Genomic DNA, 24,893 nt, shown 5'->3' with positions numbered 1-24,893 from the left:
TAGGGAAAGCGGCTGAGGCATGGAGGGGTCAGAGCGCTGTGCTGTGACACAAGGCCTGGATGGCCAAAGTGCTCTGGGACCTACAGTGACCACCCCACCTCTGCCTCCACCCCAACCCCAAAACAACATTTCTAAATCTGTCTGTTCGTGTAATAATCTATCTATTCAACTTGTGTGAAAATATGGAAATCCAGTTTTCACAATGGAATTTTATGCTAGGGCAAAAAAAGATTCCCCATGTGATTAACAAGCAAAGCCTTGCTGACGCACCTTTTTCTGCCTGTTCAATGATCTGCCTTACAGCCTTCTTTAAGCTGTTTGCCCGCAGCATTAACTGTTCTCTTGGTTTGAAGATTTTCTGGGTAGAAGACTTTCCTTCACTCTCCTTGCTTTCAGATAAGGATTCTTCACTTGAATACTCTTCCACTTCTTCTTCCACAATGGGGGGAGTGATACGTGGCAGCATGGGAGTGGCCTGGGATTCAGTGTGAAGAGCCTGGAGCAACAGGTCTAGCTTCTCATTTAATTCTGAACACTGGCAAAGTTACACACGCACACACACACACACACACAGAGGAATGAGTTAAAAAAAAAAATCATTGAGGAGACTATATTTACCAAAGTCAACTACAAGATTCTGGTGCTGGATCTTAAAGCCTAGCATTGAACTACATCTAATTAACTATTTGTTGGACAATATAATTGCCATACAAACTTGCATTTAAAGATCACAAGTGGGATTTTTTAAAGTGCTCGGCACAGGTGTGGCTGCCTCCATGGAAGTCAAGGGGAACAGAACTAGGTCATTCCTGAACACTTAAAAAGCCCATCTATACAATTGAGACCATAGTTCCACTGGAAAAAAAAGATGATTGTTTTTGATGTATCAGTCAATAATATAATGGAGTATACCACAAAGTAACTTCAGTACAGTACTGAGGTCAACAGACTAAGTGTTCTTTTAAATCCTTGTGTACCTTTTTCTTTGAAACAAGAATTTTAAAATTTCTTTTCCCCCTCCCCTTTTCCACTAGGACAAGGTGGGGTCCCACAGGGTTCGGTCCTCGGACTGATATTATTTAATATCTTCATCAGCGATTTGGACGAGGGCGTGGAGAGCACCCTCTCCAAGTTCGCTGATGATACCAAGTTATGGGACAAAGTTAGTACACCGGAGGGCAGGGAGCAGATTCAGGCCAACCTGGACAGGTTGGATCAATGGGCAGAGAGAAATGGGATGCAATTTAATAAAGATAAATGTAAGGTACTCCACATGGGAAGGAGGAACCCCCAGCACACCTATAGGTTGGGGAGTGTCCTTCTCAGCAGCTCAGAGGCAGAGAGGGATCTTGGGAGTTATAACTGACTCCAAGATGAACATGAGCCGGCAGTGTAACAAGGCCAGCAACAAGGCCAATTGCACCTTGTCATGCATTAGCAGGTGCATGACTAATAGATCAAAGGAGGTGATGCTCCCCCTCTATGTGGCACCGGTCAGGCTGCAGTTGGAGTACTGTGTCCAGTTTTGGGCGCCACACTTCAAGAGGCACGCGGGGAATCTCGAGAGGGTCCAGAGGAGGGTCACTCGCATGATTAGTGGCCTTCGTGATAGACCCTACGGGGGGGAGGTTGAGAGAGCTGAATCTCTTCAGTCTCTTCACACAAGAGACGGCTGAGGGGAGATCTTGTGGCCGCCTATAAATTTATTAGAGGAGGTCAATGGGGAATAGGGGAAGCGCTGTTTACTAAGGCGTCCCAGGGAGTGACTAGGAATAATGGGTATAAACTAGTTGAGAGTGGATTTAGGTTAGATATTAGGAAGAAATTTTTCACAGTAAGGGTGGCCAGGATCTGGAATGGGCTTCCAAGAGAGGTGGTGCTATCACCTAGCTTGGAGGTCTTCAAGAAGAGGCTAGATAGTCACCTGGCTGGGGTCATCTGACCTTGGTCCTCTTTCCTGCCAGGGGCAGGGGGTCAGACACGATGATCCATTGTGGTCCCTTCCAACTCTACAATCTATGAATCTATTAAAAAGGCTCTGCCATTTGAAGCCTAGTTTACTATATATGTAAAACCGGAGCCCCTACTTCCAGCTGGGTTCTCCCATTTTCTAATCCTATTGTTTCACTGCATTTAACATAATCCCTTTTAAAGAGGTCTGAATTTCTCAAGCAGCATATTTCTATTTATTTTGTGGATACAACTGTATGCTTCATCTGTTTTCTCCAGTGTAAAAGCTATGCCTAGGTCATCAACTAATGGAAAAATAAATAAGTTTTTCAACATTGCCAAGTTCCCATTGTCTTATTTTTGTTTTGTGCAACCAGGGCAAAAATAATGTAATTACTGGCAAATTTAATAGGGTATTCTTTAATTTAAAGTTCTGCTGAAATAACTGGTCTCCCTACTGAAAAGAAAAGCATATTGTAGCCACTCACCTCAGGAGGAACGGAACAGAGCTTCCTGAATTACTTTGGGAGAAGAACATGTGATCCCTCTGAACTATAACATTTAAAACATTTACAAAAGCCTAACAAATAATTGGGAAAAAATGTTACAAAAAACTTCATTCTTACTTTAAGGGTCATGGAATCAGCTTCATCTGCATTTTCCATAGCTTTTTCATAAGTCTTCCCTATTTTGGCAACAAAGTCCTTTACAGTTTCACATAATACCCTTTGCATAAAAAAAAAGAGGGGAGGATGGAAAATAAAAGTGAAATTAAATAAAAATAAAGTGAAATTAACTGGATGCAAGTTTACTATTAATTACTGGATGTATTAACTTTGTGTTGTTTTCTTACTAAAATTCCACCAAGCTTAAATCATGCTCCCATATGTCATTTCTCAGAAGAATAAGATAAAAACCTGCTATACCAAAAGCTTTAGAAACAAACACTTTACAGGCAGAAAGAGAAAAATGAATAATACCATTACGACCATTAGTTCACAATGCATACTAATGTAGACCATTTGGGTTGTAAAGTGGACATTATCAAATCATTTCTAAAAGTAGATATTCTATATTTTTAGCTCACCATGGCTTGTTAAATCTGCTGCTAAACTTAAGAACACTTTTCCCATATTGATTCAACATCTTTGTATACATTGTTTCCCTACCCCTCTCTCCTACTTTTATCCGAGCTGAAATTAATAGGACCTTTTTGTTTATTTCCTTTTTTGGAAACATATACACACATATTCATCAGTATCACTGGCTTTATCAGAGTTGCTAGCAAGCTTGTGTTCCCCTTAGTTGGCTTAGATAGCAGTCTAACAAGTTACACCACTTGTTTAAGAACCCTTGCACCTGTCTGAAACCCCAATGATATCTGTCCTTGAGCATCTTTGTGGGTGGAAAGAACTATCCAAAACAGTTTTCAATGCATGACTGGCTGCCGAGTCACATTGTACCCTGAGAAATACTTGTGCAAATGACAGTGGGTTCAATGGGCTTTTATTAGTGCAATTGAGACCAGAATTTGGCTACAGATGTATATGCTGCAGAAGTACAACCAATTTGTTGTGGGGACTTGAATTAACTACTGTTACTAAACAACTACATGTTGTTTAGTTTTAAATTATGTTCCCTCAAAAAGGTGTTCTAAACACTTTGAATCTGGAGTTATGATGATTTGGTGCAGATTAAAATTAACATGCAAAGTGGGTAAATTGTATTTCAATTGCATTGTATTATCCTGTTCTATAAAGGGTTAAGAGCAGTAATGACAACTGCATACCATCTTGGAGCTATCATCAGTCTGTTGGCCAGTGTCAAATATTAAAAAAATCCTTTTCGCTCAGCTAGAAGCACAACATGTTACAGCTTTATGTGGCACTTGAGATTTCTAGGGAGAGGAACCTTTCTGATCTGAGGCATTTAAATTTGGTATAAAAATCCTATGGTTTGACTCCTATTTTAATGAGCTACCATACTGGAGACTCCTATTTTGCCACTGTGCATGCTTATCAGAGACTGCATATGAGCAAAAGATGTTCTAAGGGAACCAAATCATTTCTACATAGTATTAATATTATTTTAATTTAAACTCGGAGCACTGAGTTTTAATACTTTAATCTATTTTTAATCTAATGATATATCTTTTTACTTAAACAATTATTTTGCTTTACAAGATTTTTTAAATATGTTGCTGAACTTGACTTGTTAAAAATGAAGCCATACAATATAATGGCACAAAACCAAATAGCTATAGAACTTTATCCACTGCACTTCACAATTTATAAAATCAGGACTGGGTTAGCTCAAGGCAGCTGAGCTACAGACAGAGGGAACTCAAGCTTACAGGAGAGTTTATTTTATAGCCCTATATGATGATGTTACATAGACTTATCTTGCATACATTAAAGCCATCGACTCACTTGGCAGATGATATGACAACTGAGTGTTGATCAGAATTGAGGATTTTTGCAAGATGAGCAGCTACTGAATCCTCATAGGCAGATATCTGAAAATAAAGCAAACATGAGTCTTCACGTCAACCTTTGTTAGTGTTTAAAACAAAGCAATAATTACATTAATAGAGAAGTAGGATTTTTTCCAAGGTTTTAGATCTACACCTAGGACAGAACAGTTATATGTGGCCTTTAACTGCATTTTTAACATCCAAAAAGTCACAGTAACAGTTAAAACCTTGAACTAGCATGCTCTTTTGTTCTAGATGGAAACTGGCAAAATATATTTCTGGGTTAAAGATACAATTAACAACTCGTTTTCCTTCTTTTGGTCACCCTGGATAGCTGACATTAACATCAACAATTTTCTAGATAATTATCTAGAAAATTTCCCTCCTCCTTCCCCTGCAAAAAATGAAGTTACCATGAAACTAAGCCATTTATTTATGTATAGTAACAGTTTACAGACTATATTGTGAAATCCCCTCTAATACTGAATAATACCTTATTGTGAAGTTAATAAGCTGGTATAATACTATCGAAATCTAAACCTGAAAAACCCATTAGAGACAGGTTCTGCTTTGCCATTACATAAACACAAGCAGACAGATATGGGGATTTCTTCTTTCCTATATTCATGCAGGTGGTATAAGGACCATACAGAATTGCAGACAAATGCTCAGGGAGTAGACGGGGATGCCTTACGGAACACGTTTTCACACTTGACCTTGTGATGGGCTGCAAACAGACGTTGCCCTTGTGCTGCCATAAAAGTTTTTGGCAGCACAAAACTGGAGTCAACAGATATTCATGCCCCACCACACCACAAATGTCCAAAATTCTGGGCATGGTGATTCATGCCCTTTTCATGGAGAATGTCTATTTGCTTATGGCATGAGAGCATGAGCAGCTGAGGCAACCCCTACTCCGGCCTCCCCAGGTATAGCTCTAGGGGCTGCAGGGGCCCAATCATGCAGGACAAAAGCCCCAGGTGCCTGGCCTGAACCAGGGTATGCATCTGCAAGTAGAGAATGAGGAAGACCATAGGCTCTGAGGCATCCCCATCTACTCCCTTAGTATTTGCTTGCAATTGTGTATGGTCCTTATACCAGCTACACAAGCATAGTAAAAAAAAAAAGACCTTCTGGACGCATGCCCTAGGTTGGGGTCAGGTACCTGGGGCTGCTGATCTGCAGGCTTGGGCCCCTGAAGCCTTATGCCTGCAGGCACAGAGTGGAGAAGTTACTTCTCCACTTCATGCTTGCAGATGTTCCCTCCCAGGAATTCCCTTACAGATTGGGGTCAGGCACCCTGAAGTCCTGTGTTTGCAAATATCCACTTCTCTACTCAGCACTTTCAAACCCTTGCCATGGGTCAGGGCCAAGCACCCATGGCTGTCGTCCCACAGGATCCAGCCCTTGAAGCCTTGGGAGCACCAGGGACCTGATCCTGCAGGACAATACTGCAAGCAACATCTGTCTCTGTACATCCATTGGATTTGCTGTGCCAGAATGCATCCTTTCACAGCTGATCCTGCCACAAAGAAGATCACCGTTTGTAACCTCAGAAACAATCCTAGCTTTTAAAAGAAATTCTGATTAAAAACTTACAGACTGAAGTTAAATAGAAGTCTGTGCTTCTAAAGTTTAAAAGGACCGTTTTATTTGTTCTTTTAAAGACTGATTCATTACTTACTCGTGTTTTCATTCTTGATAGGGAATAGGAGTAGATATCTTTCTCCTTTTCCTGTATACATCCACATTCACTCAAGGGCTAGGGACAGATATTCAAAAAGCTTGAGCCTGAATTGATTCAATCTCTGCAGGTTAGTCTAACCTGCAAAGATTGAACCAATTTGCAAGTGGACAGACACACACTTTTGATTCAGGAAATGCAGGCAACATGCCTGCAGTGGCTCAGGCTAGAAGCCAGGATGTGCTAGAGCAAGCCCTCCCTTCCCTTCCATAATGCTGAGCTGAGGTGGGGGGTGTGGCCAGGCCCCAGCAGGGCATTATTATTAGGAAGGCGTTTAAAACCCCACCCTGGCCTGCAGAGTCCCCAGCTGGGGTGTGCCTGGAGAGGGAGAGGGAGGGAGAAGCAGCCCTTGCTAGGCTTTAGCCCCCCTTCCCACCCCCACTTACTGCTCAAGGGGTGGAAAGTGTTGCCAGACCCCAGCCAACACACTGAGTCAAAGGGCAGGGTGAGGGGAGGGAGAAATGCTTGTGTGGAATACATGCATCTGTTGATGATACTAAGCTTTTCAATCTTCCTCTTCCTGCTTCTTCATACTGTCTGCAGCAAACTGACAGACTGCATTCATTGCAAACCAGGTCATTTCTCACACCTCTCCCTGTCCCCTCTTGAATACTGACAGCAAGCCAGCAGTCAGCAAGGAGCTTATCAGAACACAAAGCTTAACAGCTAATCAAGAAACCAAAGCCTCCCTCTCATGCATTCAAGCTCTTCTTAAACAGCTTTTTGCAAAGCATTTTTAAGGAAGAATGGAGAGACATTACCAGCTGACCTGTTGATTAGCTCCAGAAAGCCCTAAGTGAACACTGTTCTGTCTGCCTTTATTCCAGTGAAATTGGAGACACACACATAGACACCTCTCAGCATTAGCTAACATGAGGGTGGTGTGACCATGACCAGATGCTGGCTGGGGTCTGCACCACTGGAGTCCATGCTGTGGGAGATGGAGGATCCCTGCTTGAGCAGCTGGGGGGGGGAGGGGAGGCAGGGCAGACATTGCTTTGCCTACAGTCTCCACCTCCTTCTCAGCCAGCCGGAGCTCTGGCTAGGGAAAAGGGCAGAGCCAACCCTGCTCTCTGGAGCAGACAGCCCAGCCTAGCCCAGCCCAGGGCTAAGAAGCATGCTGGGATGCTGGGGGACTCTGATTTAACTTAAACCAGGAAGGGTTCTGGGACACAAGTACCATAAACGAGTTTGACCCAAGTCAACTAAGTCTGATACTACATTCAACCAGATTTATCTTAAACCAGCTTGGTCCATTTTGAAACTGGTTTATGTGCACTGAGGTTCTATTCTGTTACAGGTTTAAATTAGTTTCTGATCACTTAAACCAGCTGATGTGCAACGTCTGTCCCTAGCCTAGAGCTCTAAGATGAACATAAAGTCTAGCTTAGAAAAGCAAATACCCTGATATTTGAGCTACACCATGGTCCGCTGAGACCGAAGCTATTATAAGAATGAAAGAGTCAGTTTCCAACTTTTTCTAATCAGTGCTGCAATTTGATACAACACATCTGATCAGATTTTTCCCCCTGAAATACTGTAAACTCACTAAAAAACAATATAAATGCTGCAGAAACAGTTAAGATGGATACAGAGAAAAACACACGATACCTAACAAAATAATCCTTTATAATTCATAGATGATAGTAAAATGACCTATAGTAACCACTCTCAAATAAAACTATTTTCTTTTTACTTAAACTAAACATAGCGTATTACAGAAGAGCTATCTGGATCTAATTGTATATTTCCTCCATTTTTTTTACTCTAAAATATGAAGATACTGACAGTCTTATGAAGTTATGTGACAGTCTCTGCCATAAACTCCTGGCACCCACACACTGGGAACAGAGCTGCATGCAAAAAAAAAAAAGACAGTAGATCTCTGGTACCTCAGTCTGTAGAACCCTGCATCCAAAAATCCACCAGAATTCATCACTTTCTGACCACTCAGAGATTTAGCATCGCCTAAACCAGTGGTTTTCAAACTTTTTAGACTTGAGGGCCCTCTAGAGAGACTCACTTTCCAAAGCATCCGTCAGAAAATGTCAGGCTTTATTTTTACTCATTTTTTACTATGGAAAAATAATAAAGCAATTCTTTTGTTGCAAAGAACTCAAAAGAGAACAAAAGGGCAGAAGGTTTTTAACACTATGGATTCCTTTTTGAAATCTCTTGGTTTATGATATCAATCATATTTCTACATTTAACTGTGCTAACATTATGTGGCACCCTGTGCCACCCTTTAAAGGATCTCAGAACACCCTCGTTGAGAATCACTGGCCCAAGCCATTACATTAATCACAAACCTGCTAATGAGTTTCTGCTTCTGATTTATTCTCAAGCTAAGATGGACAACTGCATGAACATTTGCCAAATATGACACTTCATTTCCCATCATAACTGCACTTTTCTGGCAATTAACTTGATCAGCGGAGAGGCCAGAAATGCCTGCAGTGTAGGCAGCTTGTTCAGAAGCTGTGCTAAAGTTATTCCGCTAGCCCAACAATGATATGGACTTTTTTAAAAGGACAGAAAGGGGATAAAGAAAAAAATTGCAGGCACTTTCATCAGAACCAGGCTGTTTTTTGAGGAGGATGGGGCAAAAGACATTTCTCCCATCAATACCCTTCCTTTTTATTTTTCTCCAAATTCATTGTGATTCAGTAAATAGTTTGAACTCATAAGAAAACAATTTTCATTCTTGAAAACAGCTCTTTCTTAATTGTAGTCCTACAAGATTGTTCATCCATTTTAGCCAAAATAACTGGAAGGCTTTTAATCTTGAACTAGAAATTCCAATCACATATGGCATGAACTGACTTACTATTCAGCTGAGCACACTTCTTGTCTCCTGCAACCATTCCTCTTACAGCCATATTAATTATCTTTTCATTGTAGGTATTCAACCAAGATAAAAGTTACCTAATATGCAAAAAAAATCCCTCACCTGACATTCCTCAGATTCCTCTTCTGGAGTAACTGGAAGAATAGAAGGCTTTGAAGGTAATTTTAGTTCATATGACATAATACTCCACCTGCAGGAGACAGAAACAGCAGCTTTTAAAAGTTCTAAATCTCAGGTTTGTGATAAATCACAGAAGTCTTTTCTAGCTGTCAAAAAAAGGTGTCACAAAAAGAAAACATATATGAAAATGGGTCTTTCAGAGGATTTTAGCCTCCAGCTATGCTCACATTGCTGCTACTTCTGACTCTCCCAGCTCTGGTCTGACACAGGCCAGGTGGTTCTGGCGCCATGTCATCAGTGAGGGGCTTTGCAGCATACAGTCCGCAGGGAGCTGCACCAGAACCAGGCGTCTGTAAACTGAGTTCACACTGCTGCCACTTCCTCCCCCCTGCCTCCCTACCCTGCTGTGGCATGGACACACCTTTGAGCTGGTAGGGAGCTGCAATGAGGTCAAGCAACTTCCAGTTGTGCATGTGCCACAGCTGGGCGGTAGGGCGGGGAGAGGGGGAGGCAGGAGGGTGGAAGCAGAGGGGGAACAGGGAAAAGCAAAGGCATCACAGACAGTTTGTAGACACCTGGTCCCAGAGCAGTCTCTGCTACCAGCTGGAAGCTGTGGCCATGCCAAAGCTAGGGAGAAGCAGCAGTGACATGGGTGCAGCTCCCATCTGCCTGCCCCAGCATAGGCATGGGGAAAGCCCCATGCTACTGATGAACCACCAAAGCCACCCAATCCACACTGGACCACAGCTAGGTTGTTCTGGCCTACAGCTTATAAAAGGATGCTGGCCACTGCCTTAATGTGGCCAAAAGTTGGGCAGCTGGTGCCTCCTGAGACTGGGGAGCCACGGTTTGTGGGCGGCAGTATCAGAAGCATCAGGGTGGCAAACAGTGACTGCCCGCAGAAGCCAGCAGTGGCAGGAGCAGGATGGTGAGCAGCAACCACCCACAGAAGCCGGTGGTGGCGGCAGGGGGAGGGAGGGTGGTGGCAAGCAGCGACTGCCCACAGAAGCCACCGCCAGCAGCAGTGGCTGCCAATCTCAGGGGGAGCACATGTCCCCCCATGCCTCTCCTATGCATTGCCTATGCCAGGGTCACTGCCTTAATGGGTCTAAGAGCTAGAAACAAGAACAATATGTAATTTGGCAGGAGGTACATGCACAACTTTAAGTATAACCCAACAAAAAAGGATTAAGTGTCCAGATTAACAAGACAGCTAGTTTCTCTGAACCTTGCGGGGGCTCTTTGCTATGTGAACAAAAGCACTGGCATGCAATTCCTGTGCAAAACAACATAGGAGAAAAACTACTTTTAAGCTAAGAACTTTTTCTACCAAAACTGATAAATGATCCCACCAGTCAAACTGCCTTTTAATTGGTTAAAAACACATTAACACTATTGGTATTACTTACCTGTCTAGCATTTTAGTGCTGGCACGTTCCAACTTCTCCAAAATTTGAGGAAGCTGTGTGTCATCATCACATGACCCTCCCCAACCAAGGACCCGGGCAAGGTCATTTCCAGTACCAAGAGGTAACACTCCCAACTGACACTGAAATACAGCAACATAGCAAATCATTTATTGAACATAAAAAAGTAAAAACATGAACCAAGACACATGTTTACAATTTCAAGCACAATATGTTAATTACTGAGTTGATTACTAACTAAAGCTTATACGTCAAATCCTGCAACTCCTCTTCAACCCAAATTTTCCACCATTTTCAACGGGAGTTCTGAGTAAGGGTTATGTTTCTGCAAGTCATTCATAAATGAATGACTCCAGCCATAAATGTGGGAAAGTTCTGTCAAACTGGCAGGTACACAATCTATTGTAAACGTAAATTAAAACTATATACCATTGGCATTAGCAAATTCAACAGCAAGTAACTTTAGATTCACATATGGAGATTCAACATACTGGCATCTCTCACAGTAAGGATTACTGGATTTGGCCCTATATCTACTATTTTATGGAAGGACAAAAGAACCCAGACAAAAATAAATGCACACACTTACCTGTTTGTGCAAGCTGAGTTTATCAATTTCCGACAAAACCCAACCAACGCTTCCATCTCCACCGCATACGAGGATCCGGAAGTTGTCAAACTTCTGAAACAGCCTTAAACTGTAAAGTATATATGGAAAATGCAACTGATTAGAGCTCCTAATCACTGAAGGAATTCCAATGAAAAATTCCTTGTTTATTGGGACTTACTGTTATAAACAATTAGAATCAAAGTATGTAGTTAAGCACTATACTACTACATTAAACATAACCAATATGAAGCTTGTTACAAATATTCTACTGCTTCTGCTATTTCTGGTAACCAATGTACAGCATTTTACCCAGAAAATTTTCCTTTAATATATCATGTTTTCAAGATTTTTTTTAATTGGCACTTGTTAAGATGCTGGTTTCTACTGAGGTCCCTTCTGACCCTAACATCTATGAATCTATGAATTATGAGCACCCAACTGCTGTAATAAATCTTATCCATATCAAAAGTTTGAGGCACCATTGTTACTATGAGGTTTTCACAAGGAAAAATTTAAGTAATGACTCCAGGAAGTATGGGAAATCCCATCCTTTGCCAACATGTGACTTTTTTATATTGAAAAAAAGTTGAGATATACCCTGCACACATGCTCATCATGGGAGCGTAAGACAAACAAAATATTTTATAATGGGCCCTCAAAAGTAGTCTTGTTTCTACCCAATGTGTATCTGAGCACTTCTGCACCATGGGTAACAGTGCACAAGGAAGCATCAGTGGCTGTGTTGCTGACAACAGCAGCCAGGTTAGCAGTGGCAGCCAGGTAAGCAGAGTAGTGGCTACTATTTTTGCATGCCAATTTCCCTCTCCCCACACCAATTCTGCACTCAGACCTGATGCCCCAGTTGCCCTCTTAGGTATGCTACTGGCTTCCACTACCCCCAGTTCTTTCTTCTGTCCTCAGAGTCCTGGCTAGGTACACAATTAAGTACCCTCATCAGTAACAAAGAAAAGAAAGATAAAGGAGAGAGTACAAACAGAGAGGCAAGACTAAGAGGAAAGGAAAATGAGATGGCATGTCATACTAAGCATGTTTTTTAAAATAAAAAACTATACATATATGCACAGTTAATGCACAGTTACACAATTTTTCCTTCCCTCTCCATGTGTACTATAACATACAATTTTGGAATCCATGAATGCTGCTGTTGAAATAGTCTTTGGGACTGCTGTGATGCCTCTATACAAATAGAGATCTAAATACATTAACATAATTTGATAATATCTTGAAATTCCTTTAGAATTTTTGGGAACTACTCTAAAAATGATAGAACAAATAATGTGATTGGTTAGTACATTTTACATTTTTACCAGTAGAGACCTAAATTCAAGATATGGTTTAGGTTTCAAATGCAAATGAGTTGTAATCTGAGCAATTTCCAGAAACTGGCACATCTCTGATCAGGATAGACCATGGACTAAAATATCATGGATATTACAAGGCAAGGGTTAGCTTGATTGGTAGATATGGCAAGTGGAATGGTGGCTGCCATAATTGAAACTACATTCAGTGCTTTCATAATTACTAAATCCTTAACACAGAATTTTTGTTATTAACTCCATGCCACTCTGATATTGCCTGCTAATTAAATGTTTTGTTTGTTTCAGTGACATCAAATAAATCTCTCTATTTGCATAAGTGTTAGAAAAACAAAGCCAAAAACAAATTATGTATTAATGAATATATTTGTATAAAAAAATGTGGATTTATATGTAAACGTATTAATTTAATATGCAACATGTACACGTATAATACATGTGTATTACTATACTGACCAACCATATTATAGAATATTTTTATATTTCGATACGTCTTTATGTATAGAAATTCAGAAGGATATCAGCCATATTTGGCTTCTCTGTTATAAAATATGTTGAAAGGGAAAGAAAAAATGTTTTTACAACTACACATTAAGTATAAAAAGGCACTTACACGTGTGTAACTGCTTTATTCAACTTAAACAGCATAGAGCTACTGAAAAATCTGAATAATATGGGTTTTTAAAAAATATTTAATCAGTTCAATAAACCCCCAGAATAGATACTGAAATTTAGAAGACTACTTCAGGTTTAATTCCATTTTTATAGCATACATATATAATACATATACACATACGTACATACATATACATGTACGTACATACATACGCGCGCACACACTTATTTGCCTGTTCAAAATACATATCGGAAAATTGTATAAAAAACAATAAATAGGGGACAACACAGTACCATACTATACTGAAAAGACTGCCCAATTCATTACCCTAAATGAGGTCCTCCATTCATTAAATCAAACACCTGAGCTGGATTTAGTGACTGTTTGAATCGACGAAGAAATTTTACTCCCTGATTATCTCCACTCTTTGAGTTAACAAAAACTAAGAGAGGGCTGGCACAGGATGGTGGGCAGGTAGCTTTCCAAAAACCTGTAAACATAATTAGAAAGAAGGAAATATGTAAAACTTTCTAACATGAACACCACAAAAAGAATTTGTCGGAACAAAAGAGGGAAAAGAATGAAAAAACGAATGGAATTCATTTTACCATGAATAATACATGACCTGCACTTAAATTAGATTTAGCAAGAAGAAGAATATTTTATTCTACCTACTCTACCTTCTTTCTCCAGTATTCTCAATAACTAAATTTAGCAAAATGTTGAAGACAATAGCCTTATTATTTTCCATGACAAAAAGGTTGTTTTAAAGTTTCAACGTTTTTCATCACAGATTACCACAACATGATATTTTCAGCTGTAACTAAAATCTTTTTTGGCTTTTTCCTTTTAATTCTATTACATTGTATCCCACTGTACTTAGTTGGAATTCCTAGCAAATCAAAAACCCTCCATATATATAAATGATATCACATTCTTAAATAGCTCCCAGCTAAGACTGCATGAGAACTATTTCAAACTGAAATAACTCAATCGTTTGTAATAGAAAGATAACACAACACATCTTTCTAATTCAAAGTCTACTGAAGTGAGTCTACTTTAAAATGAGCAGTACTAGTGGACACTGATTTTTCAAAATGCCACTCTCGTTGAAACCTCAATGAAAGTTGTGGATACTCAGCATCATTTAAAATCAGGCTTAAGGTTTTGAAATAAGTTTCAGGCATAAATAAAGTAATTCTGTCCTTTTAATGGTCTAAAAGCAATTAGAAAGCTAAAAAGCTTGAAAGTTCTATTGAATGAAAAATTGACATCATGAGAATAAAAACTTTAATACAATTCCACTCTATCTTAATGCATAATTTAAAGAAAGGGTTTTTTTGTGTTGTTTTGTTTTTACTGGTAAGCAATAAAATTCCATTTATAATTAAATCAACCCTTCTTAGTCTGAATAATAAATACAAGCAATACAAGCTCCAGATGACTATATTAAACAATGAGTCCATACAATAAGTGAACATCGGTAGAATACAGTCATTTATATAAATTCCAGATAATAAATATTGCTAACTTTTGAGTTAACATTGTTGGGCTCACATACCACCAACACAAATTACAAAAAACAAAAGAATAAGCAATTAAGTTCTCAATACTCCAGCTACTCTTCATTCAACGTTTTCTTTTCCCTTGCTCACCTAGATCCTTTCCAAGACCAACAGTCACTCATCTCCATCCTGAACCACAAGCAAACACCTTTCAATTTTCAGTAACGTCTAGTGGTTAATTGTTAGTGTTTCTCAAGAAAACACAACTTGGAGAGAACAGAGTAATTTAGTTAGTTAGTCTTTATATAAGACAAAGCATTCATTTAGAACTAGAGAAATCACTTGGTATATAATGAAAGTGACCCATGCATAATCAGAATGCATGCTGGTGAAGTTTGCAAAGAACCCCAATTGTTTATTGGTGGAAAATATAAGAGGAAAAAAAGGGAAAAGATTCAAAAGGGAAGCTCTTAAATTTATTTGAGGGGAGGGGAGGAAAAGGGAGGGGAGGAAGGGAATTCTATTGTCCTCTGAAGCCCTTTGTACTAAATTTACCTGTATAATAAAAGAATTTTATCTTTGCTTCAGATAGAAATCGCAATGATACCATAATTGTAGAGTCACCATTGACAATCTCATAATGCTACGTACCATCAGAGTCTATGCTGTTTAGAGCTGTGGGAGGTATGATGGATACTTTACATTGGCCAAGCGGACACTTACGAGGATAAAGATCTCTACAGGCAGTGTGAACCTTTAAAAAAATTAAAAAAGAGGTATCAAATAAATAATTATTTCTTCAATATATCATCTGATTAGGATGATACTGATACAGCAGCTAGGTAACCTATAAAGAAAAAGTAATGTGCAAGAAACTTGGAATGCTGTTATACACACTAACCTGTATACTGTTTAATTATCAGTTTTTTAGCAAAATATTAATGAACTATGATGCTTAAAATTCTGCAGATTTACTATTTCTAAAGCCTAAGCCAGGCTTCAAATGACAAAAGGGTGGTGACTAGCAAAAGATAAAAGCCTCAAAAGAAGTACTGCAATTACATGGTAAAAGGACAAGCAACAAGATAATGACAGTTAATTTAAATCTATAACATATGGAGGTAAGAAAGAGAGTAATAGATCCATACAAATACAAATATAATTGTTTTAGCCTAAGAGAAGTAAAGACTAGGAAAGGAAAATTATACAGATTTATACTAATTATAACTAGGTACATGATATCCCAAGAAAAAAAATTAAGCACAAAAGTTTGGTTAGAACATAAAGGGGCTCAAAGACAGCACTGAACACTAAGAGTCTGATCCTAAACAGCTACTAGAGACAATACAAAAAGATTCCTATTGAATTCAAGTAGTTTTGGATTAGGGGCTCTATTAGGAAGCTATTAAAAAGGCAGAAATAGAGTCAATGGGTGCATCTACACGTGCACTTCACTGCACAGTAGACTAATTTACTGTGCAGAAAAGAATCACCATCTACATGTGCATAGAAATTAGGAAGGTGTAGACTAATTTACAGGACCGTAAAATAGTCCCATCAGACACAGGTACAATCCAACAGTGGAGTAAATTACTACGCTTAAACCAGGGGTGGGCAAAATACGGCCCATGGTTCAGATCTGGCCCACCAGACACTTTCATCCAGCCCGCAGCACCCACCAACTAACTGTACCCCCACTCAGCCCTTCCGCCCACAAAGGTGGGAGCGAGGAATCCATGTATACACACCCTGCCAACATACCCTATTGGCCTCGTTCCCACCCTTATGGGCGAAAGGGCCCAGCCTGGCCCTGCCAGCACAGTTTCTGGGTGGGGCTGGTGCTGCCACTGCTGCAGCCACCAGGAGACATCCTCTGCTTCCCCAGTGCCCTGCTCGCTCTGGGAAGCAGGTAGGGAAGCAGTGGGGGCCAGGGGTGAGAGCTGTAGTTGGGCAGGAGCATGGACAGTCAGGCTGGGGCGGTATGGAGCCTGCGCTCAGGGGGGTGGCAGTAGTGCAGAGCTCAGGGGTGGGCAAGGTGTGGGTGTGAGGGAGGATTTGGGAGGTGTGGGGACCCCTCACATTCCCCCCATGGCACAGCAGCAGCAGGCGGGGATGCTCAGGGTACTTGTGTCTGACAGGGCACAGCTCTGGCCAGTGCTGCACATCGCAGGACTCCAGCAGAAGTGAAGGGAGCCATGGCTCTACCAGCTCCAGGACGTGAAGCTTCCCCCCGGTGGCACGCGAGTGCGGGGGCTGCGTGTGTGTGGCAAAGAACACCGGTGATAGAGGCAGGCCGGCTGGGCTGCACTCACCACGATGTGCAGCACTGGCTGGAGCTGCACGCAGCTGGGCACAAGTACTCCCACCTGCTGCCACTGCATCATGGGGGGATTATGTGGGACCTCCCCACACCCTCACATCCCACAAACGCCACACACCCACACCCTACCCCCAACCCCCCAACATATATACTCCCCCAACATATCCTATGCCCCCCACACACATGGTGAAACCACAAACCCCGCTAGCATACACACCCACCCTCCCACATACACCCCACACAACATACAAGACTAAGAATTTATTTTTGAGTTATTATGCAATAACCTCCCTATACACCACGCAAACACAAATCATGACAAAAAAAATTTTGTCATAAAATTAAAATATGTTATAGTAGCTGTTTGACTTTTAGCATATGATTTGTTCAGTGTTTTTGGTTCTAAGATGGCAACCTTCCCTCCCAAAGGGAGTATTTCTGGGGGACAAGGGGAGGGACCTCTGATGGCAAAGGTCAGGGGTTCTTAATCAATATTTCTCATGTAAAGGTCAGTGGCAAAGGTTAGGGGCGGGCCTTCCAATCCCAAGATGACAACTAGGGGATGGGGGAAGGGGCGAGGCAACTGTCAAGGGGCAGGGCTACCCATGCAGCCCTCAAAAGCTCACCAAACCTCATTAAGCGGCCCTCCACCTGATATAATTGCCTGCCCCTGGCTTAAATGCACATGTAAACAATGGCATCAGGATTAATTTACTCTAGCTCAAATTGTACTGGAGTTTATTCAGTCACATTAATTGCATGTATAGACATGTCCACTGATGACTAAAGAAAACCTGCATCTGCGAGCATAATCCAGAACAGCTAAAACCAACTACATAGACATTACAGATTATAAATGTTAGATCTGCCTGAGCAGCCAGGTCCCCTTCCATTATTTTTCATTCATATAGTGAAATGAATCAGAGTAACAGATAAATAACAGCCTTGCCGTCTGAGACATTTATACAAGCCAAACTGCACCTACCATAGCTTTACACCAAAGGCACTTCCAATCTTGTAGGCGTAAAACACTGCCACAGGTCTTGTCACAGACTGCACATTTGGCACTAACAGGTAAATTACCCTCTAACCACTGGTGAGGCATAGCTATCTGCAAAGAAATAGTTATAAAGTTAAATATTTATGACATGAAAACTATCATTAAACTATAAAGTGGTCCCTAATCTAGTTTTGAACCCTTTACTCTTTCTGCTACATCTTGGTATGTATTTTTCTGGACAAAAGTTAAGAAACAACTATGAAATTGTCTTTTTTCCCCCACCCCAATTCTAATGCTAACCTTCTGGATAATGAATCCATGCCAATAGTGCAGGCACAGCTGTGTCTATAATATTAATACTTCTATCTGGATGAGACTTTGAAAAGTTTTGCTTTTTCATTTTCTAATGTTAATACTTACACATATCAATAAATCTGTTATATGTAGATCAATAAGTTGCAAATAGGCATTGAGGGATCTGTTGTCAGTTACAAGAAAGCAAAGCAGGAGGCGATAACAGCTTCCCAATGAAAATGACAGAGTTTGGTACAAGAGGGATAGAGATTCCCTGAGCCAGTCTCAAGGCCTGAGTATCCCCCCAAGCTATCTATAGGAGTACACAGATGCTAAACATGTCTCCTAACGGAGCAGTATTTCTCTTGCTACAGATACTATGCTAAGCTTTTATAACACAGTGACTAAACAGCCTTTAGCTTTAAAGAATCACAACAGCTTTTCCAGACTGAGCATATCCCTCCTCCCCTACCCAAAAGAAGAAACCATTAACTGTTGGGAAGTAGTGTAATGCTGAATATTACTTACACCATCTTCATCCTCAATGATATCCTTCCCAATGGAGGCTAACGTAGTCCACTTGCAGTTATTTGTTGCCCTGACTGCACACCTTTTATGTGCTTTAAATTTGCACACTAAAAGACAGACATAAATGTACTTTATATAAATCTCTGTATTACATCAGTTACAGTTTATTATAGCAGTCCTTGCAGATACTCTGTAAAGCCACTGAGTACATAATACAAACAATTAAAATACAGAAAAAGCAGAATTCAAGCTCTTACTTCATCTCAAACTCACTGAACTGTGTCTTGAGATTTAATACTGCTGCATGCAGGTTGAAAGGTTATTCACTGTACTGTATTCCCTGAAATACTCTATCAATAGGCATTCAAGGACAAAATGGCAACTTTAAAGTTTCCTTGCTCTTGTCAGTTATTAATATACACATTTTACTCATTTTAGTCATCTCATTGACCTTTAAATATATATATTTCTATAAAGAAGGTTTTTTAACCATCTCCCACTGACATTATAAAAAGGACATCATATAAGCCGTTAGGTCAATAACTTCTTAATACAACCCTGACTACAGTAGGGGTGTGCAAAGCGGGCTAATATGCTGTTTAAGACTATACTGGTAGAGCATTTTTTAAACTTCTAGCAGCTGCAGGATGCACACTTTCAATCACTTATATATGTTTATGAAGGAAGCACATTTTTGTCAGTCCTTCGAGATTTATCAGTATCAATTTCCAGGTAAAATTCTAGGTATTGTTTTGATCAATAAAAACAAACAAATGCTTTGGGTCCTGCCCACCTGGGACACCATCTTACTCAGGCAAGATGTGATGCTCAGACAGAAAGGGCTTTCTTCTAGAGCTCTCTTCTCTTCTTTGGCCATGGGACCCCTTTGGGAAACACTGCTAAACCTGTTTCCTCAAACTTTGAGTAAGCAGAGAATTGGGAAGAGATGGTATCTATTCATTAAATTGGAGGTTAGTTCTGATAGGCTACCTAGATAAGGATGACCCTACCTTTCTGTATTGGATTATATATGAAGTTCGTAACAAACCTTAACAAGGGATCTGTGTGCCTAATGCACGTGGATAAATACGAGTCTAAATTATTTTTGTTGGACTTTATTAGCACAACCATATAATGAAATCGTATTGTACCAATCCGAATGATGGGTACAACTGAAGTCAAGTCTTTATATGTTAATGGAAATGTATGAAATCATTCCGCATATAGTGCATTATATAATTATGTTGGCATTATATAATGATGTACAAGAACTATCCAACAGAGTGCAGGCAAGCTCAGTAGTCTTTTTTTAAAGAAGTCTTAAGGTAGAAAATGATAACTTTGGTCCATAACTCATCCAACACTAAAAGTGTTAAGACCTGGCATAAAAGGTGCCCTGAACCAAACATTTATTTATGCTTTTAAAACCATTGGCCTATTACCATATTATTTATTTTAGAAAATGAACAGTAAACAACCTCTGAGTTTGCTCATGCCCTGAGAAAACCATGCTAAACTCTTTTGAAAATCTGGTTTATATACACCATGATATGAGGCTATCAGAAAAAGAGCAGGCAGGACAGTACTCAGTGGATACATCTACACGGCAGTATCATCCATCTGAAATTAGGCAGTGCAAAAGTCCCATGTAGCCCAAGAAGAGGATAACTTTACCTAGGCAGCCCCCAACAGTGAAATAAATTCAAATCAGTTTATGAAGAATGCAGCACCCCCACTCCTCCAGTGGACATGCTGTTATGAGGGTACCTCATTAGGCTCTGACCCTCCTGTTAGCTTCCTATTCGTTTCTATTGCTATATAAGGGGCTCAGCTATGATCTACAAAGCCATCAACATCTCAAAACTAAGTTACATTGCAGACTGCATCTTCACCCATGACCAACTAGGATAGCTGTGCTGTAGGGGTGTGCAAAGCAGGCTGATTTAGAACACAGTGATTTGATTCGTTGATTCGAATCACTGTCCTGATTTGATTCAGCTGAATCTGAATCTGAAGATTCAATTCTGATTCGGAGAATTGGCAATTCGGCCAGACACAGCTTTATGTGCTTTTTCTACATACCTTGCATGGCTCATGAATGCTGAGATGGTGGGGTGGATGGAGCGTCCCACAGGAGCATGGGGGCCCCCCCGCGTGCTCGGCAGTGGACCCAGAAGTGGACTGGCAGTACTTCTGGTCCACTACCAAGCATGTGGGCCCCCCCCGCATGCCCTCCCAGCTCGGCAATCTGCTGCGGGGGATCCCAGGTGCCCCCACATATCCAGGAAGCACCAGTCACCAAGCCAGGGGAGAAGGTCCCCCGTGCGCTCCACAGCAGACCCGGAAGTGGACCAGAAGTGCTTCTGGTCCACTTCCAGGTCCATCGCTGAGCACGCTGGGGACCCCCCCCCCGCACCCCACACTTCCATGGGATGCTCCATCCACCCCACCATCTCAGCGTTCACATTTAAAGCTATGTCCATGTCAGAATCATCAAATCTCTCTGAATCGAATCTAATAGGAAGCTTCTGATTCGATTCGGAGAGATTAATGGGTCTCCTGATTTGATTTGGAGATTTGGCTGCCGAATCAGGCCGAATCTCCTCCAAATCAAATCAGCAACCAAAGCTTCACACAGTCCTACTGTGCTGCTCTGAAACAATGCAATATATAAAAAACAACAGGGGCAAGAAAAGAGAGGTAGAAGGAGTAGAATGAAACTCCAGATGGGATTAGATAAATCCTTAATATGGTAATCTTTAGGCCATCTTGCAAGACCCTCCATTCTCCTTGAGAAAGCATGGCTACAACTGGAATGATCTGTTTAAAGACTGTGTTGATGTATATAACCCAAAGAGGACTGCTAACAACAACAACAGAAGGGAAAGGAACTCCCATGTAGTCCACTAGTGGATCTTGCCATGCAATAGTGATCTTCATCTGGTAAGAATTTAAATGCTGTAGCAACAGGCATTACAAAAAAACAAAAATGAGGAAGAATTAGAGAAAACAGGAGCACAGGAGAGCATTGTGTTTCCTTTCTCCATAACAATTCAGTGCAGAAGTTACCATCCCCACTCCTGGGTCCAACCTCTAGCCAGTCTGTCTGGCCTGATAAGTTTGGTCTATAGTTACTAATTTTAACTCACAAATTAAGACCCAGCCCCAAATGAAATGTAGTATATATCCATCCATGTCCAGCCCCCTGGTAAGTGCCCGACATGCAATAATCCCCACGTGTTCTGTAACCACACAGCCACTTGTCTATTATATGGCTGTCCACAAGCAGCCCTAACTGCAAACCCATCCAGCACCTGGCAGTGATTCCAGCCATATGTTTCTCACTCTGCTTATTTCTGGTAAACAAAACTAGCACAGAACAAATTCATAATGGGGACATTGATGGCAAATGTCCAGCTTTTCCAAACACAGGATTTTGAAATTATTTTCCAAAGCAATTTATACTGGCCCTTTTATTAATCTTGCTATTTGAAGATCAGGTTTAAAACCAGAACACACATCTTAACTACCACAGAATCTAGCAAATATAACACATTAATCTCTTTGATCTAAAATGATATTAGAGATGATCAATAAATAATTATGCTACCAAACACCATCTGTAGCATCCAGATATATTCTTGAATATCAACTGACAATCTGCTTATAAGAAAAGCTGAGAGAGAAATTTGCCAGTTAGAAAACAGCTTAATCATAAGAATACAGGATCTTTTTAAAAGTGTAATTTTTTAAACTGCTCTTATTAAGTACAAGAGCCAATCAAGCAGATCATTTAAATTAGTCAGAAGTTGTTACAGCTGCACCAACATCTGCTGCCAAGCACAATTAAATCTACCCCAATTATTAGGCACCATAAAGTCAATGTAACTGTCATAAGACCTCTTGCATTGAAAACAAATTCTTTGTTGTAAAGTGGTTCTGCCTCAAAGGCATTTCATTCTCCTGATTTATTTATTAATTAAACTGCATTGAAAAAAAAAAGTGCATATTCTAGAAAGCCTCACTCTAGCACCTATCTTTTTATTAGTTTTCTTTTTTGGTGGTTTTCAAAGAACAGCTGCTTATTCATACAGTTTTTCCTGACTTCAAAAGCTAAAGCTGAAGTTTGGAAACTGACAAGAAGATCACTATATTATCACCCATTGTTTAACTTGTCAAGAAACAAACAGTTGTCTTGTAGGATTCTGTGAAACCTAGTATTTTGTTTCCAAGAATACAAATACAAACAAGGTTTACAAAACCACACTGAGAACAGATCCAGACACTGACAAGAAAACAAAAAAAATCCAAATGCTCTCCAACTGCCAGGTAATCCTGTTTAGGACAAAATTCGGTGGCCCCCTGTTGGTTTCTTCACTGGCATGCAAATACAGTTAGCTATAACAAATAACATATTACATTACACACATTAAAAAAACTATCTGAAAGATTGTGATGATTGACTTGGCAATCTATAAATTGAAATTGCCAAAATTAAGGTAATCTGTAAGATTCTCATTTGTCCCCCTAATATATGTGTATTATGATATAGTGTCTAGTTATAGGATAATATTTTTTCCCCACAGATGCCCTGCCTCGTTCACTGTTCAGATGGACAGGTCTCAACTAATGAAAGTCTATTCTGTTTCGTTTTATCTGCATTGTCAGTGTATGGCTCCACATGCCTTATATAATGGATACCATTCAAACTTTTCTCTAAATTATTCATTTCTTCCTGGGAGCTGTTCTATGGGACTCATCATTCCATTTTCTGAGTGCTTCACAAACTTTAATGAAGTTATTTTCACAATGCCCCTATGAAATGAGGCTATATCTTCCCTCTGTACCATCTCTCCCCACCCCCCCCTCTATAAAACTGGGATGAGACAAACTTGAGGTAAACACATCTATGAAAATTTAGGCCCCTAAACTGAGGCCAACTTGGACCTGATCTTTCAAGGTTTGCATATACAGTGATGACAGTGGGTCTCAGGGAGGATAGGGCCCCATCCAACAGGGCCTGCTGATACACTCCAAAGCTGAAGTTTACCAATTAAGCTGGTTTTAGGCTCATCCTCCAAGCACTAGTTCTCAGAGACAAAAAACCAGAGAGCAGGTGCTGGGAATGAACCTGGAAAAGTCTCACAAGTGAACTTCTAACTCTAAAGCACGTCAGCAGGCTCAGGTGAACAGCATGTACTCAGCTCCATGCTCCCCAGGACATACACAGCCAAGTATCAGAACACTTAGTATTATGCAGTAGTCGGAATATTCCAAGTACTGATCAGATCCTGCTGACCTCAAGTTGCCATTTTGTGTATTCAGCACTTACGCACAACAGACCACAAAGTACCTAGGGAATCAGGAACATGCAATTAATGGGCACCATGGAAATTTGGGTTTAAGTAACTTGCCCAGCAATTCAAAGGAACTCTGGCACATGCAGGGCAGCATTCTGTCACAACCCAAAGTTGTGATTTTCTTGTTTGTGTGTGCTTCGGCATCGCTAAATTGTGTTCCCGCTAAATTGCAGCTCTTTTGCACGGTGGAGTGTTCTGTTGCAATTAAGACCCCGCTTGCAGGAGTTTTTCCCGCCAGTTTTGTAGCCTTCTTTGCATCGTGCATTTCTTTTGCATTATAGTGATGCACGGTACAAAGAAGTTCCCGCCATTTGTATTAAGATTTCCGCCACATTATTGGCCAATCTTAATATAGGCACACGTGGTTGCTAGCTATTGGCTTGCTAGCCGTACAAAAGGCTTGGGTAGTTTCCGCCCAAGTCGGAGAGAGAGAAAACACGTGGAGTTCGGGAAAGGAGCGTGAGGATCTCTAAGCGCTGCTGATCCCTTCGAACCCAGCTTTTTCCTTAAGAGGGCAACAGAGGTTTAATTTGTCGAACCCACAGAGCTTCAACAACTCCGCGGGACCTAATTTCCGAACCCTCGGAGCCTTAACAACTCCAAGGCACATAACCTCTAGCCTCTCCCCGTCGCCGACCGCAATCCTAGACGTATCCCTATCCTATGGACCCAATTGTCGAACCCACGGAGTCTTAACAGCTCCGGGGGACCTGGGAACCGAGTGAAACCCACGGAGATTCAACTGCTCCGTGAGAGAGAGT

General features: G+C 40.7%; 1 protein-coding gene across 12 annotated transcripts in view; it reads right to left on the bottom strand.

Moving 5' to 3' along the window:
• Positions 1–24,893, bottom strand: part of DGKH (diacylglycerol kinase eta) — a 110,182-nt gene that overhangs the window by 54,736 nt on the left and 30,553 nt on the right. For 10 of the 12 annotated variants that reach the window (XM_025196158.1, XM_025196165.1, XM_025196166.1 and 7 more), the window contains 10 exons: positions 18,773–18,879; positions 17,936–18,061; positions 15,282–15,384; positions 13,453–13,615; positions 11,152–11,260; positions 10,545–10,684; positions 9,118–9,205; positions 4,380–4,465; positions 2,577–2,676; positions 271–535 (listed from right to left, as the gene is read on the bottom strand). In XM_025196158.1, coding sequence (XP_025051943.1) covers positions 271–535; positions 2,577–2,676; positions 4,380–4,465; positions 9,118–9,205; positions 10,545–10,684; positions 11,152–11,260; positions 13,453–13,615; positions 15,282–15,384; positions 17,936–18,061; positions 18,773–18,879 — 1,287 coding nt within the window. The remainder of the gene's footprint in view (positions 1–270; positions 536–2,576; positions 2,677–4,379; positions 4,466–9,117; positions 9,206–10,544; positions 10,685–11,151; positions 11,261–13,452; positions 13,616–15,281; positions 15,385–17,935; positions 18,062–18,772; positions 18,880–24,893) is intronic. The other 2 variants (XM_025196164.1, XM_025196169.1) reach the window with 1 other exon arrangement.

The sequence above is a fragment of the Alligator sinensis genome, unplaced genomic scaffold, assembly GCF_000455745.1.
Source record: "Alligator sinensis unplaced genomic scaffold, ASM45574v1 scaffold59_1, whole genome shotgun sequence".
Lineage (NCBI taxonomy): Eukaryota > Metazoa > Chordata > Crocodylia > Alligatoridae > Alligator > Alligator sinensis.
Note: the sequence above shows the minus strand (reverse complement) of the source record. Positions and strands in the feature narration are given on the sequence as shown.